At 53.9% G+C, this 15,667-nt stretch overlaps 1 protein-coding gene across 1 annotated transcript; it reads left to right on the top strand.

Moving 5' to 3' along the window:
- Window positions 1-411: 411 nt before the first annotated feature.
- LOC130325630 (TATA box-binding protein-associated factor, RNA polymerase I, subunit C-like) lies at window positions 412-14,785 on the top strand (the record flags this gene model as incomplete). Its single annotated transcript, XM_056553313.1, has 10 exons — window positions 412-541; window positions 2,523-2,618; window positions 6,990-7,060; window positions 8,851-9,089; window positions 10,445-10,567; window positions 12,272-12,389; window positions 13,039-13,110; window positions 13,198-13,314; window positions 13,755-13,773; window positions 14,657-14,785. Coding segments are annotated over exons 1-10 (1,017 nt in total), but the record flags the coding sequence as incomplete, so codon positions are not given.
- Between the last annotated feature and the right edge of the window lie 882 nt (window positions 14,786-15,667).

Below are 15,667 nucleotides of genomic sequence, written 5' to 3'. Positions count from 1 at the left end.
ACACATGTAGGGGACAGGGCTGTATGTGTGGAGGGGGAACACATGTAGGGGGCAGGGATGTATGTGTTGAGGAGGGGCTGTGTGTAGGGGCGAGCGGCTGCATGTATGGAGGAGGGACTGTTTGTAGGGGGCGGGGATGTATGTGTGGAGGAGGGACTGTATGTAGAGGGTGTGGGCTTTATGTGTGGAGGATGAGCTTAAGTAGGCGGGGGGGACTATGTGGACGAGGGTACTGTATGTAGCGGGCGGGGCTATATATGTGTGGAGGAGGAGCCTATGCAGGGGTGGGGCTTTGTGTGGAAGAGGAGGAGCCTATGGAGGGGTGGGGCTTTGTGTGGAGGAGGAGCCTATGGAGGGGGCAGGGCAGTGTTTGACAGGGTAGGAGGCTGGTGGTGTCTGTGGTGTCTACTCTGACTCTCTTCCATCCCCAGATTGCGGTTTCGCTCCGGTGAGTGAATCTGATTTGATTTATCAGAAGTCAAAATTCCCGCGACACACAAAACTGGACATGTCCGGAGTTACCCTCGCCTTCAGCAAGCAGGTCAGGAGCCAGCAGGGGGCAGCCTGGGGATATGGGGCCTAATACATTTATGTCCACCCCTGGGGTGATGATAGTTCCGCCTGTCACTGCAGCAGACATATGATATCACTGGGTTTCCTAAAATGATGACGTCTGTTGGTGATGGTGAGGTTATTGGTTGTGGTGAGAATGAGGAGGGTGGTGGTGTTGAGGATAATGGTTGTGTTGGTGAGGAGGATGATAGTGGTGATGATGATGAGGAGGGTGGTGATGATGGTTATGATGAGGAGGATGGTGATGGTGGTGGTGAGGAGGATGGTGGTGATGATGGTTATGGTGAGGAGGGTGGAAGTGGTTATGGGGAGGAAGGTGGAAGTGGTGATGATGGTTATGGGGAGGAGGATGGAGGTGGTGATGATGGAGGTGGTGATGATGGTTATGGGGAGGAGGATGGAGGTGGTGATGATGAAGGTGGTGATGATGGTTATGGGGAGAAGGATGGAGGTGGTGATGATGGTTATGGGGAGGAGGATGGAGGTGGTGATGATGGTTATGGGGAGGAGGATGGAGGTGGTGATGATGGTTATGGGGAGGAGGATGGTGGTAGTGATGGGTGGAGGTGCTGATAATGGTTATGGGGAGGAGGGTGGAGGTGGTGATGATGGTTATGGGGAGGAGGATGGTGGTAGTGATGGGTGGAGGTGCTGATAATGGTTATGGGGAGGAGGGTGGAGGTGGTGATGACGGTTATGGGGAGGAGGATGGAGGTGGTGATGATGGTTATGGGGAGGAGGATGGAGGTGGTGATGATGGTTATGGGGAGGAGGATGGAGGAGGGGGGTGATGTTTATGGGGAGGAGGATGGAGGTGGTGATGATGGTGGTAGTGATGGGTGGAGGTGCTGATAATGGTTATGGGGAGGAGGGTGGAGGTGGTGATGATGGTTATGGTGAGGAGGATGGTGGTGGTGATGATGGTTATGGGGAGGAGGATGGTGGTAGTGATGGGTGGAGGTGCTGATAATGTTTATGGGGAGGAGGATGGAGGTGGTGATAATGGTTATGGGAGGAGGATGGAGGTGGTGATAATGGTTATGGGGAGGAGGATGGAGGTGGTGATGATGGTTATGGGGAGGAGGATAGTGGTGGTGATGATGGAGGTGGTGATGATGGTTATGGGGAGGAGGATGGAGGTGGTGATGATGGTTATGGGGAGGAGGATGGAGGTGGTGATGATGGTTATGGGGAGGAGGATGGAGGTGGTGATGATGGAGGTGGTGATGATGGTTATGGGGAGGAGGATGGAGGTGGTGATAATGGTTATGGGGAGGAGGATGGAGGTGGTGATGATGGTTATGGGGAGGAGGATGGAGGTGGTGATGATGGTTATGGGGAGGAGGATGGAGGTGGTGATGATGGTTATGGGGAGGAGGATGGAGGTGGTGATGATGGTTATGGGGAGGAGGATGGAGGTGGTGATGATGGTTATGGGGAGGAGGATGGAGGTGGTGATGATGGTTATTGGGAGGAGGATGGAGGTGGTGATGGGTGGAGGTGGTGATGATGGTTATGGGGAGGAGGATGGAGGTGGTGATGATGGTTATGGGGAGGAGGATGGAGGTGGTGATGATGGAGGTGGTGATAATGGTTATGGGGTGGGATGGAGGTGGTGATGGGTGGAGGTGGTGGATGATGGTTATGGGGAGGAGGATGGAGGTGGTGATGATGATGGTTATGGTGAGGAGGATGGTGGTGGTGATGATGGTTATGGTGAGGAGGATGGAGGTGGTGTTGATTATGAGGAGGAGGATGGTGGTAGTGATGGGTGGAGGTGCTGATGATGGTTATGGTGAGGAGGATGGTGGTGGTGGTGGTGGTTGATTATGAGGAGGAGGGTGGTGGTAGTGATGGTTGATGATGATTATGGTGGTGACGGTGAGGAGGATGGTTACGGTGCTGAGAATGATGGTATTGATGGTAATTATTCGTTCTCTCCTCCACAGATGAGCCGTTTCTGTTGGGATCATAACAGCATCACCTTCCAGTGTATGGGCCGCCTCCTGGAGCCGCACTGCCATATGGGAGATTCCATGCTAATGGTGATAACCTGCCCGCACCACACTCTCTAACTCACAACCCAGCCCCCGCACACTACAGACTGAAGCCCCCCCCCACACACCACACACTACAGCCCCCCCACACACTACAGACTGAAGCCCCCCCCACACACTACAGCCCCCTCCGCACACTACAGCCCTCCCCCATACACTACAGACAGCAGCCCCCCCCACGCACCACACACTACAGCCCCCTCCGCACACTACAGCCCTCCCCGTACACTACAGAAAGCAGCCCCCCCCACGCACCACACACTACAGCCCCCTCCGCACACTACAGCCCTCCCCCGTACACTACAGACTGAAGCCCCCCCCCCCACACCACACACTACAGCCCCCTCCGCACACTACAGCCCTCCCCGTACACTACAGAAAGCAGCCCCCCCCACGCACCACACACTACAGCCCTCCCCCGTACACCACACACTACAGCCCCCCTCCGCACACTACAGACAGCAGCCCCCCCACGCACCACACACTACAGCCCCCTCCGCACACTACAGCCCTCCCCGTACACTACAGAAAGCAGCCCCCCCCACGCACCACACACTACAGCCCTCCCCCGTACACCACACACTACAGCCCCCCTCCGCACACTACAGACAGCAGCCCCCCCCACGCACCACACACTACAGCCCCCCTCCGCACACTACAGCCCTCCCCGTACACTACAGAAAGCAGCCCCCCCCCACACACCACACACTACAGCCCTCCCCATACACTACAGAAAGCAGCCCCCCCCCACACACCACACACTACAGCCCTCCCCCATACACTACAGACAGCAGCCCCCCCCCCACGCACCACACACTACAGCCCTCCCCGTACACTACAGACAGCAGCCCCCCCACGCACCACACACTACAGCCCCCTCCGCACACTACAGCCCTCCCCGTACACTACAGAAAGCAGCCCCCCCCACGCACCACACACTACAGCCCCCTCCGCACACTACAGACAGCAGCCCCACCCACGCACCACACACTACAGCCCTCCCCCGTACACTACAGACAGCAGCCCCCCCCACGCACCACACACTACAGCCCTCCCCCGTACACTACAGACAGCAGCCCCCCCCATACCACACACTACAGCCCTCCCCGTACACTACAGACTGCAGCCCCCCCACGCACCACACACTACAGCCCCCTCTGCACACTACAGCCCTCCCCCATACACTACAGACAGCAGCCCGCACCACACACTACAGCCCTCCCCCGTACACTACAGACAGCAGCCCCCCCCCACGCACCACACACTACAGCCCCCTCCGCACACTACAGCCCTCCCCCGTACACTACAGACAGCAGCCCCCCCCCCATACCACACACTACAGCCCCCTCCGCACACTACAGCCCTCCCCGTACACTACAGACTGCAGCCCCCCCACGCACCACACACTACAGCCCCCTCTGCACACTACAGCCCTCCCCCGTACACTACAGACAGCAGCCCGCACCACACACTACAGCCCCCTCCGCACACTACAGCCCTCCCCCGTACACTACAGACAGCAGCCCCCCCCCACGCACCACACACTACAGCCCTCCCCTCGCACACTGCAGGCCCCCTGCACACTACAGCCGACCCCCCCCCCCCCCCCCCCCGCCGCTGTAAACAACCAATCAGAATCATACCAAATACACAATACAATCCTACTAAATAATATCTAATATAACTAACCAATCAGAATCACCAAATACACAATACAATCCTACTAGATAATATCTAATATAACTAACCAATCAGAATCATACCAAATACACAAGGCAATTCTACTAAATAATATCTAATATAACTAACCAATCAGAATCACCAAATACACAATACAATCCTACTAAATAATATCGAATATAACTAACCAATCAGAATCATACCAAATACACAAGGCAATTCTACTAAATAATATCTAATATAACTAACCAATCAGAATCATACCAAATACACAATACAATCCTACTAAATAATATCTAATATAACTAACCAATCAGAATCACCAAATACACAATACAATCCTACTAAATAATATCGAATATAACTAACCAATCAGAATCATACCAAATACACAAGGCAATTCTACTAAATAATATCTAATATAACTAACCAATCAGAATCATACCAAATACACAATACAATCCTACTAAATAATATCTAATATAACTAACCAATCAGAATCACCAAATACACAAGACAATCCTACTAAATAATATCTAATATAACTAACCAATCAGAATCATACCAAATACACAAGACAATCCTACTAAATAATATCTAATATAACTAACCAATCAGAATCACCAAATACACAATACAATCCTACTAAATAATATCTAATATAACTAACCAATCAGAATCATACCAAATACACAAGGCAATTCTACTAAATAATATCTAATATAACTAACCAATCAGAATCATACCAAATACACAATACAATCCTACTAAATAATATCTAATATAACTAACCAATCAGAATCACCAAATACACAAGACAATCCTACTAAATAATATCTAATATAACTAACCAATCAGAATCACCAAATACACAAGGCAATTCTACTAAATAATATCTAATATAACTAACCAATCAGAATCATACCAAATACACAATACAATCCTACTAAATAATATCTAATATAACTAACCAATCAGAATCATACCAAATACACAAGACAATCCTACTAAATAATATGTAATATAACCAACCAATCAGAATGATACCAAATACACAATACAATCCTACTAAATAACATCTAATATAAACAACCAATCAGAATCACCAAATACACAAGACAATCCTACTAAATAATATCTAATATAAATAACCAATCAGAATCACCAAATACACAATACAATCCTACTAAATAATATCTAATATAACTAACCAATCAGAATCACCAAATACACAAGACAATCCTACTAAATAATATCTAATATAACTAACCAATCAGAATCATACCAAATACACAAGACAATCCTACTAAATAATATCTAATATAACTAACCAATCAGAATCACCAAATACACAATACAATCCTACTAAATAATATCTAATATAACTAACCAATCAGAATCATACCAAATACACAAGGCAATTCTACTAAATAATATCTAATATAACTAACCAATCAGAATCATACCAAATACACAATACAATCCTACTAAATAATATCTAATATAACTAACCAATCAGAATCACCAAATACACAAGACAATCCTACTAAATAATATCTAATATAACTAACCAATCAGAATCACCAAATACACAAGGCAATTCTACTAAATAATATCTAATATAACTAACCAATCAGAATCATACCAAATACACAATACAATCCTACTAAATAATATCTAATATAACTAACCAATCAGAATCATACCAAATACACAAGACAATCCTACTAAATAATATGTAATATAACCAACCAATCAGAATGATACCAAATACACAATACAATCCTACTAAATAACATCTAATATAAACAACCAATCAGAATCACCAAATACACAAGACAATCCTACTAAATAATATCTAATATAAATAACCAATCAGAATCACCAAATACACAATACAATCCTACTAAATAATATCTAATATAACTAACCAATCAGAATCACCAAATACACAATACAATCCTATTAAATAATATGTAATATAACTAACCAATCAGAATCACCAAATACACAAAACAATCCTACTAAATAATATCTAATATAACTATCCAATCAGAATCACCAAATACACAATACAATCCTATTAAATAATATCGAATATAACTAACCAATCAGAATCATACCAAATGCACAAGACAATCCTACTAAATAATATGTAATATAACCAACCAATCAGAATCACCAAATACACAAGACATTCCTACTAAATAATATGTAATATAACCAACCAATCAGAATCACCAAATACACAAGACATTCCTACTAAATAATATGTAATATAACCAACCAATCAGAATCACCAAATACACAAAACAATCCTACTAAATAATATCTAATATAACTATCCAATCAGAATCACCAAATACACAATACAATCGTATTAAATAATATCGAATATAACTAACCAATCAGAATCATACCAAATGCACAAGACAATCCTACTAAATAATATGTAATATAACCAACCAATCAGAATCACCAAATACACAAGACAATCACTAATAACATGTAATATAACTAGTTGTCTGGATTTAGTTCCCTATTATCCACAATGTTTTCTAAGCTATAATTCCAAGTATTATTAATTAATTATTCATCCATATTACTGGGGTCCATGGATCATTCTGGGGCCACACGTCACCCGAGAGCCCGTCCTCTAACCTGCCTGTACATTTATAGGGCAAGATTAAACAGCACACCCAGCGGATGACCGGCCTGATGGAGACACTGCAGACCACGCCCTACCAAGAGTGAGCGCCACACCGTCTTCTCTTCTCCTCAGTCAGTCCCCCGGTGTCTTCTCTCCTCAGTCAGTCCCCGGTGTCTCCTCAGTCAGTCCCCGGTGTCTCCTCAGTCAGTCCCGGTGTCTCCTCAGTCAGTCCCCGGTGTCTCTCCTCAGTCAGTCCCCGGTGTCTCTTCTCCTCAGTCAGTCCCCGGTGTCTCTTCTCCTCAGTCAGTCCCCGGTGTCTCTTCTCCTCAGTCAGTCCCCGGTGTCTCTTCTCCTCAGTCAGTCCCCGGTGTCTCTTCTCCTCAGTCAGTCCCCGGTGTCTCTTCTCCTCAGTCAGTCCCCGGTGTCTCTTCTCCTCAGTCAGTCCCCGGTGTCTCTTCTCCTCAGTCAGTCCCCGGTGTCTCTTCTCCTCAGTCAGTCCCCCGGTGTCTCTTCTCCTCAGTCAGTCCCCGGTGTCTCCTCTCCTCAGTCAGCCCCCGGTGTCTCCTCTCCTCAGTCAGCCCCCCGGTGTCTCCTCTCCTCAGTCAGCCCCCGGTGTCTCCTCTCCTCAGTCAGCCCCCGGTGTCTCCTCTCCTCAGTCAGCCCCCGGTGTCTCCTCTCCTCAGTCAGCCCCCGGTGTCTCCTCTCCTCAGTCAGCCCCCGGTGTCTCCTCTCCTCAGTCAGCCCCCGGTGTCTCCTCTCCTCAGTCAGCCCCCGGTGTCTCCTCTCCTCAGTCAGCCCCCGGTGTCTCCTCTCCTCAGTCAGCCCCCGGTGTCTCCTCTCCTCAGTCAGCCCCCGGTGTCCTCTCTCAGTCAGCCCGGTGTCTCCTCTCCTCAGTCAGCCCCCGGTGTCTCCTCTCCTCAGTCAGCCCCCGGTGTCTCCTCTCCTCAGTCAGCCCCCGGTGTCTCCTCTCCTCAGTCAGCCCCCGGTGTCTCCTCTCCTCAGTCAGCCCCCCGGTGTCTCCTCTCCTCAGTCAGCCCCCGGTGTCTCCTCTCCTCAGTCAGCCCCCGGTGTCTCCTCTCCTCAGTCAGCCCCCGGTGTCTCCTCTCCTCAGTCAGCCCCCGGTGTCTCCTCTCCTCAGTCAGCCCCCGGTGTCTCCTCAGTCAGCCCCGGTGTCTCCTCTCCTCAGTCAGCCCCCGGTGTCTCCTCTCCTCAGTCAGCCCCCGGTGTCTCCTCTCCTCAGTCAGCCCCCGGTGTCTCCTCTCCTCAGTCAGTCCCCGGTGTCTCCTCTCCTCAGTCAGTCCCCCGGTGTCTCCTCTCCTCAGTCAGTCCCCGGTGTCTCCTCTCCTCAGTCAGTCCCCGGTGTCTCCTCTCCTCAGTCAGTCCCCGGTGTCTCCTTCTCCTCAGTCAGTCCCCGGTGTCTCTTCTCCTCAGTCAGTCCCCGGTGTCTCTTCTCCTCAGTCAGTCCCCGGTGTCTCTTCTCCTCAGTCAGTCCCCGGTGTCTCTTCTCCTCAGTCAGTCCCCGGTGTCTCTTCTCCTCAGTCAGTCCCCGGTGTCTCTTCTCCTCAGTCAGTCCCCGGTGTCTCTTCTCCTCAGTCAGTCCCCGGTGTCTCTTCTCCTCAGTCAGTCCCCGGTGTCTCTTCTCCTCAGTCAGTCCCCCGGTGTCTCTTCTCCTCAGTCAGTCCCCGGTGTCTCTTCTCCTCAGTCAGTCCCCGGTGTCTCTTCTCCTCAGTCAGTCCCCGGTGTCTCTTCTCCTCAGTCAGTCCCCGGTGTCTCTTCTCCTCAGTCAGTCCCCCGGTGTCTCTTCTCCTCAGTCAGTCCCCGGTGTCTCCTCAGTCAGTCCCCGATGTTGTATCTCTTTGGTGCCCCTCATGTGTTGTCTTCTCGTTGCAGTTGCCCCTTTGCCCATTCCGCTTACAATGTGCGTTCCTTCTCCTACCTCACCCGCGCGTGTCTTCAGGACATCCCCCCAGAAGTGCTGGCGGAGCTGGTGAACGAGGGAATGGCTGAAGATTGGAGGGATACACAGTTTCAGGCTTCTCTTACAGGGGGCGCTCTCTCTTGGGTGGTCTACCCTGGGACACCATATGGCTGCCTCATCTATCCTCAGGGACCAGCCATGAACTTTCTCCGTATCCTGACATCACTGCGGTCCCATCTCCTGATATCACTGCGGTCCCATCTCCTGACATCTGACATCCCTGCGGTCCCATCTCCTCACGTCCCCCCGATCTGTGTAGATCACTTCCTTTGTGGGGTCTCCGGGGGTCTTTTGGGCCTCTGCTGTGTTGGGGTCTCCTGTATCCATGTACACTCATGTATTGGGGGTCTCCCGGGTCCCCTTCCTCTCATGTATAGGGGTCTCCTGGGTCCCTGTCCTCTCATGTATTGGGGGTCTCCTGGGTCCCTGTCCTCTCATGTATAGGGGGTCTCCTGGATCCCTGTACACTCATGTATAAGGGGTCTCCTGGGTCCCCGTCCTCTCATATATTGGGGGGTCTCCTGGGTCCCTGTCCTCTCATGTATAGGGGTCTCCTGGGTCCCCGTCCTCTCATGTATTGGGGGTCTCCTGGGTCCCTGTCCTCTCATGTATATGGGGTCTCCTGGGTCCCTGTCCTCTCATGTATATGGGGTCTCCTGTATCCCTGTACACTCATGTATAGGGGGTCTCCTGGGTCCATATCCTCTCATGTATTGGGGGTCTCCTGGGTCCCCGTCCTCTCATGTATTGGGGGTCTCCTGGGTCCCCGTCCTCTCATGTATTGGGGGTCTCCTGGGTCCCCGTCCTCTCATGTATTGGGGGTCTCCTGGGTCCCCGTCCTCTCGTGTTGGGGGTCTCCTGGGTCCCCTTCCTCTCATGTATTGGGGGTCTCCTGGGTCCTCGTCCTCTCATATATTGGGGGGTCTCCTGGGTCCCCGTTCTCTCATGTATAGGGGGGTCTCCTGGGTCCCCTTCCTCTCATGTATTGGGGGTCTCCTGGGTCCCCGTCCTCTCATGTATTGGGGGTCTCCTGGGTCCCCGTCCTCTCATGTATTGGGGGTCTCCTGGGTCCCCATCCTCTCATGTATTGGGGGTCTCCTGGGTCCCCGTCCTCTCATGTATTGGGGGTCTCCTGGGTCCCCGTCCTCTCATGTATTGGGGGTCTCCTGGGTCCCCGTCCTCTCATGTATTGGGGGTCTCCTGGGTCCCCGTCCTCTCATGTATAGGGGGTCTCCTGGGTCCCCGTCCTCTCATGTATTGGGGGTCTCCTGTGTCCCCCCTCCCCTCATGTATTGGGGGTCTACTGTGTCCCCCCTCCCCTTATGTATTGGGGGTCTCCTGTGTCCCTCTCCCCTCATGTATTGGGTTCTCCTGTGTCCCCCTCCCCTCATGTATTGGGGTCTCCTGTGTCCCTCTCCCCTCATGTATTGGGGGCTCCTGGTTCCCTTCCTGTATTGGGGGTCTTCTATGTTAGCTCTGGATGTGTATTTCCTCAGCGTGGCTCAGACTTTCAGCAGGTTTTCCTGGATCGGTTGGATGTGGACCTCGGGGGGACATTACAGGGCAGTCCAGCTGTGTATGAGCTGCAGGAGCGGATCCAGCAAGTGAGCGCAGGACAGCACGAGCAGAGTAAGTTTGAGGGGGAGTGGCTGTATATTAGGGGAGGGGGGGGGGAGCGGTGGTCGGAGCGGCTGTGCCTGGTGTATACTGGGGGAGCGGCTGTGCCTGGTGTATACTGGGGGAGCGGCTGTGCCTGGTGTATGCTGGGGGAGCGGCTGTTCCTGGTGTATACTGGGGGAGCGGCTGTACCTGTTGTATGTAGGTGGCGGGTAGCGTCTGTACCTGGTGTATGTAGGGGTGGGTAGCGGCTGTATCTGGTGTATGTAGGGGTGGGTAGCGGCTGTATCTGGTGTATGTAGGGGGCGGGTAGCGGCTGTATCTGGTGTATGTAGGGGGCGGGTAGCGGCTGTATCTGGAGTATGTGGGGGCGGGTAGTGGCTGTAGCTGGTGTATGTAGGGGTGGGTAGCGGCTGTATCTGGTGTATGTAGGGGTGGGTAGCGGCTGTATCTGGTGTATGTAGGGGGCGGGTAGCGGCTGTATCTGGTGTATGTAGGGGGCGGGTAGCGGCTGTATCTGGAGTATGTGGGGGCGGGTAGTGGCTGTAGCTGGTGTATGTAGGGGTGGGTAGCGGCTGTATCTGGTGTATGTAGGAGGTGGGTAACGGCTGTAGCTGGTGTATGTAGGAGGTGGGTAGTGGCTGTATCTGGAGTATGTAGGGGGCAGGCAGCGGCTGTATCTGGTGTATGTAGGAGGTGGGTAGTGGCTGTATCTGGAGTATGTAGGGGGCAGGCAGCGGCTGTAGCTGGTGTATGTAGGGGGCGGGTAATGGCTGTAGCTGGTGTATGTAGGGGTGGGCAGCGGCTGTATCTGGAGTATGTAGGGGGCAGGCAGCGGCTGTAGCTGGTGTATGTAGGGGTGGGTAGCATCTGTATCTGGTGTATGTAGGTGGCGGGGTAGCGGCTGTACCTGGTGTTATGTAGGTGGCGGGTAGTGGCTGTACCTGGTGTATGTAGGTGGCGGGTAGCGGCTGTACCTGGTGTATGTAGGTGGCGGGTAGCGGCTGTACCTGGTGTATGTAGGTGGCGGGTAGCGGCTGTACCTGGTGTATGTAGGAGTGGGTAGCGGCTGTACCTGGTGTATGTAGGGGTGGGTAGTGGCTGTACCTGGTGTATGTAGGGGTGGGTAGCGGCTGTACCTGGTGTATGTAGGTGGCGGGTAGCGGCTGTACCTGGTGTATGTAGGGGTGGGTAGCGGCTGTACCTGGTGTATGTAGGGGGTGGGTAGCGGCTGTACCTGGTGTATGTAGGGGTGGGTAGCGGCTGTATCTGGTGTATGTAGAGGAGGGTAGCGGCTGTATCTGGTGTATGTAGGTGGCGGGTAGCGGCTGTATCTGGTGTATGTAGGTGGCGGGTAGCGGCTGTACCTGGTGTATGTAGGGGTGGGTAGCGGCTGTACCTGGTGAATGTAGGGGGTGGGTAGCGGCTGTACCTGGTGTATGTAGGGGTGGGTAGCGGCTGTACTTGGTGTATGTAGGGGTGGGTAGCGGCTGTATCTGGTGTATGTAGAGGTGGGTAGCGGCTTTATCTGGTGTATGTAGGTGGCGGGTAGCGGCTGTACCTGGTGTATGTAGGTGGCGAGTAGCGGCTGTACCTGGTGTATGTAGGGATGGGTAGCGGCTGTACCTGGTGAATGTAGGGGGTGGGTAGCGGCTGTACCTGGTGTATGTAGGGGGTGGGTAGCAGCTTTATATGAATCTTTTCTCTCCTCCGCAGCTCTGGTCGGGGTTCGCTCCTCTTTTCATTTATCCTCCTGGAGATTCTCCCCTCAGGATCCCCCCAAACCTCTGAGTATCCTGAAGACGAGGACCCCCAGCACCTGCATCAGCACCAGGTACATTACACAGTGTGACGGGAGGGGCGCTCTGCAGCGTGACGGGAGGGGGGGCGCTCTGCAGCGTGACGGGAGGGGGGGGCGCTCTGCAGCGTGACGGGAGGGGGGGGGGCGCTCTGCAGCGTGACGGGAGGGGGGGGGCGCTCTGCAGCGTGACGGGAGGGGGGGGCGCTCTGCAGCGTGACGGGAGGGGGGGGCGCTCTGCAGCGTGACGGGAGGGGGGGGGGCGCTCTGCAGCGTGACGGGAGGGGGGGGGGCGCTCTGCAGCGTGACGGGAGGGGGGGGCGCTCTGCAGCGTGACGGGAGGGGGGGCGCTCTGCAGCGTGACGGGAGGGGGGGCGCTCTGCAGCGTGACGGGAGGGGGGGGCTCTGCAGCGTGACGGGAGGGGCGCTCTGCAGCGTGACGGGAGGGGGGGGCGCTCTGCAGCGTGACGGGAGGGGGGGGCGCTCTGCAGCGTGACGGGAGGGGGGGGGCGCTCTGCAGCGTGACGGGAGGGGGGGGGCGCTCTGCAGCGTGACGGGAGGGGGGGGGCGCTCTGTAGCGTGACGGGAGGGGGGGGCGCTCTGCAGCGTGACGGGAGGGGGGGGGATGCTCTGCAGTGTGATGGTTCCGTCCCCTATATATACACGTTCTGCTCTTCTCTTACAGTCCCCACATGGAGGCGGAGTTCTCTGTGTGCACGCGGAGCGGTTCTCTGTACCTGTGGGACGTGGAGAGTGGGTAGGTAGGGTGGTGCGGTTTTCTGATGTGGGGGGGGGGTCTCATCTTGTGGCCCCTCATTGTACAGGATTCCATTGTGTTCCGCAGGTTACAGCGCGTGCGGCAGGATGCAGAGAACCTGATATTCCGTGATGACTCTGGGTGGTGGTGGAGCGACTTCACATCTCACCCTCGGGTGCTGACCTTCGCGGACAGGACGGGGGTACAACTGGTGGATGTCAGGGTGAGGGTTGGCTGTCCTACAGGGGGTGCAGCTGGCTGACTTCATGGTGAGGGGCGGGTGTCCTGCAGGGGGTGCAGCTGGTGGACATCAGGGTGAGGGGCGGCTGTCCTACAGGGGGTGCAGCTGGGGGACATCAGGGTGAGGGGCGGCTGTCCTTCAGGGGGTGCAGCTGGGAGACATCAGGGTGAGGGGCGGCTGTCCTACAGGGGGTGCAGCTGGCAAACTTCAGGGTGAGGGGTGGCTGTCCTACAGGGGGTGCAGCCAGCGGACTTCAGGGTGAGGGGCGGCTGTCCTACAGGGGGTGCAGCTGGTGGACATCAGGGTGGGGTGTGGCTGGTGGACATCCGGGTGAGGGGCGGTTGTCCTACAGGGGGTGCAACCGGCGGACTTCAGGGTGAGGAGTGGCTGTCCTTCAGGGGGTGCAGCTGGTGGACATCAGGGTGAGGAGTGGCTGTCCTTCAGGGGGTGCAGCAGTGGACATCCGGGTGAGGGGCGGTTGTCTTAAAAGGGGTGCAGCTGGCAGACTTCAGGGTGATGGGTGGCTGTCCTACAGGGGGTGCAGCTGGTGGACATCAGGGTGAGGGGTGGTTGTCCTACAGGGGGTTTAGCTGGCGGACTTCATGGTGAGGGGCGGCTGTCCTACAGGGGGTGCCGCTTGCGGACTTCAGGGTAAGGGGCGGCTGCCCTACAGGGGGTGCAGCTGGCAGACTTCAGGGTGAGGGTCGGCTGTCCTACCCCCTGTAGGACAGCCGCCACTCACCCTGAAGTCCGCCAACTGCACCCCCTGTAGGGCAGCCGCCCCTCACCCTGAAGTCTGCAGCTGGCGGACTTCAGGTTGAGGGGCGGCTGTCCTACAGGGGATGCAGCTGATGGACGTCAGGGTAAGGGGTGGCTACCCTACAGGGGGTGCAGCTGGCGGACTTCAGGGTGAGGGGCGGCTGTCCTACAGGGGGTGCAGCTGGCGGATAACAGGGTGAGGGTCGGCTGTCCTACAGGGGGTGTAGCTGACGGACATCAGGATGAGGGGCGGCTGTCCTAAAGGGGGTGCAGCTGACGGACATCAGGATGAGGGGCGGCTGTCCTACAGGGGGTGCAGCTGGCGGATAGCAGGGTGAGGGTCGGCTGTCCTACAGTGGGTGTAGCTGGCGGACATCAGGGTGAGGGGCGGCTGTCCTACAGGGGGTGCAGCTGGCGGATAGCAGGGTGAGGGTCGGCTGTCCTACAGTGGGTGTAGCTGGTGGACATCAGGGTGAGGGTCAGCTGTCCTTCAGGGGGTGCTCTGTCCTATGTGCGCTGCACAAGATTAACCCTTTATCTCTCCAGGTTCCCAATTCAGAGGGACGGGACCTTTTCCGCATTGGGCAGGAGAGTAAATATCAGTGCGGAGAACGAGTGATGATAACACGGAGCCTGCGGGAGACCGATCCGGCGCACTGCCTGGTGACCACTCAGGTACAGAGCCCCCCCCTTATTATATAGCCCCTGTATTATCTCCCCCCAGTATAATAACCAGTGTACTGCCCCCCCCAGTATTATAACCAGTATTATAACCAGTGTACTGACCCCCCCCCCCAGTATAATAACAAGTGTACTGACCCCCCCCCAGTATAATAACGAGTGTACTGACCCCCCCCCCAGTATAATAACGAGTGTACTGACCCCCCAGTATAATAACGAGTGTACTGACCCCCCCCCAGTATAATAACCAGTGTACTGACCCCCCCAGTATAATAACAAGTGTACTGACCCCCCAGTATAATAACCAGTGTACTGACCCCCCCAGTATAATAACCAGTGTACTGACCCCCCCAGTATAATAACCAGTGTACTGACCCCCCCAGTATAATAACCAGTGTACTGACCCCCCCAGTATAATAACCAGTGTACTGACCCCCAGTATAATAACCAGTGTACTAACCCCCCCCAGTGTAATAACCAGTGTACTGACCCCCCCCAGTATAATAACCAGTGTACTAACCCCCCCAGTATAATAACCAGTGTACTGACCCCCCCCCCCCAGTATAATAACAAGTGTACTGACCCCCCCCAGTATAATAACGAGTGTACTGACCCCCCCCCAGTATAATAACGAGTGTACTGACCCCCCAGTATAATAACCAGTGTACTGACCCCCCCCCCCCAGTATAATAACAAGTGTACTGACCCCCCCCCAGTATAATAACGAGTGTACTGACCCCCCCAGTATAATAACAAGTGTACTGACCCCCCCCCAGTATAATAACGAGTGTACTGACCCCCCCCCCAGTATAATAACAAGTGTACTGACCCCCCCCAGTATAATAACGAGTGTACTGACCCCCCCCCAGTATAATA

The sequence above is a fragment of the Hyla sarda genome, unplaced genomic scaffold (genome assembly GCF_029499605.1).
Source record: "Hyla sarda isolate aHylSar1 unplaced genomic scaffold, aHylSar1.hap1 scaffold_2726, whole genome shotgun sequence".
Taxonomy (NCBI): domain Eukaryota; kingdom Metazoa; phylum Chordata; class Amphibia; order Anura; family Hylidae; genus Hyla; species Hyla sarda.
This window is presented reverse-complemented; position numbering and strand designations above follow the sequence as displayed.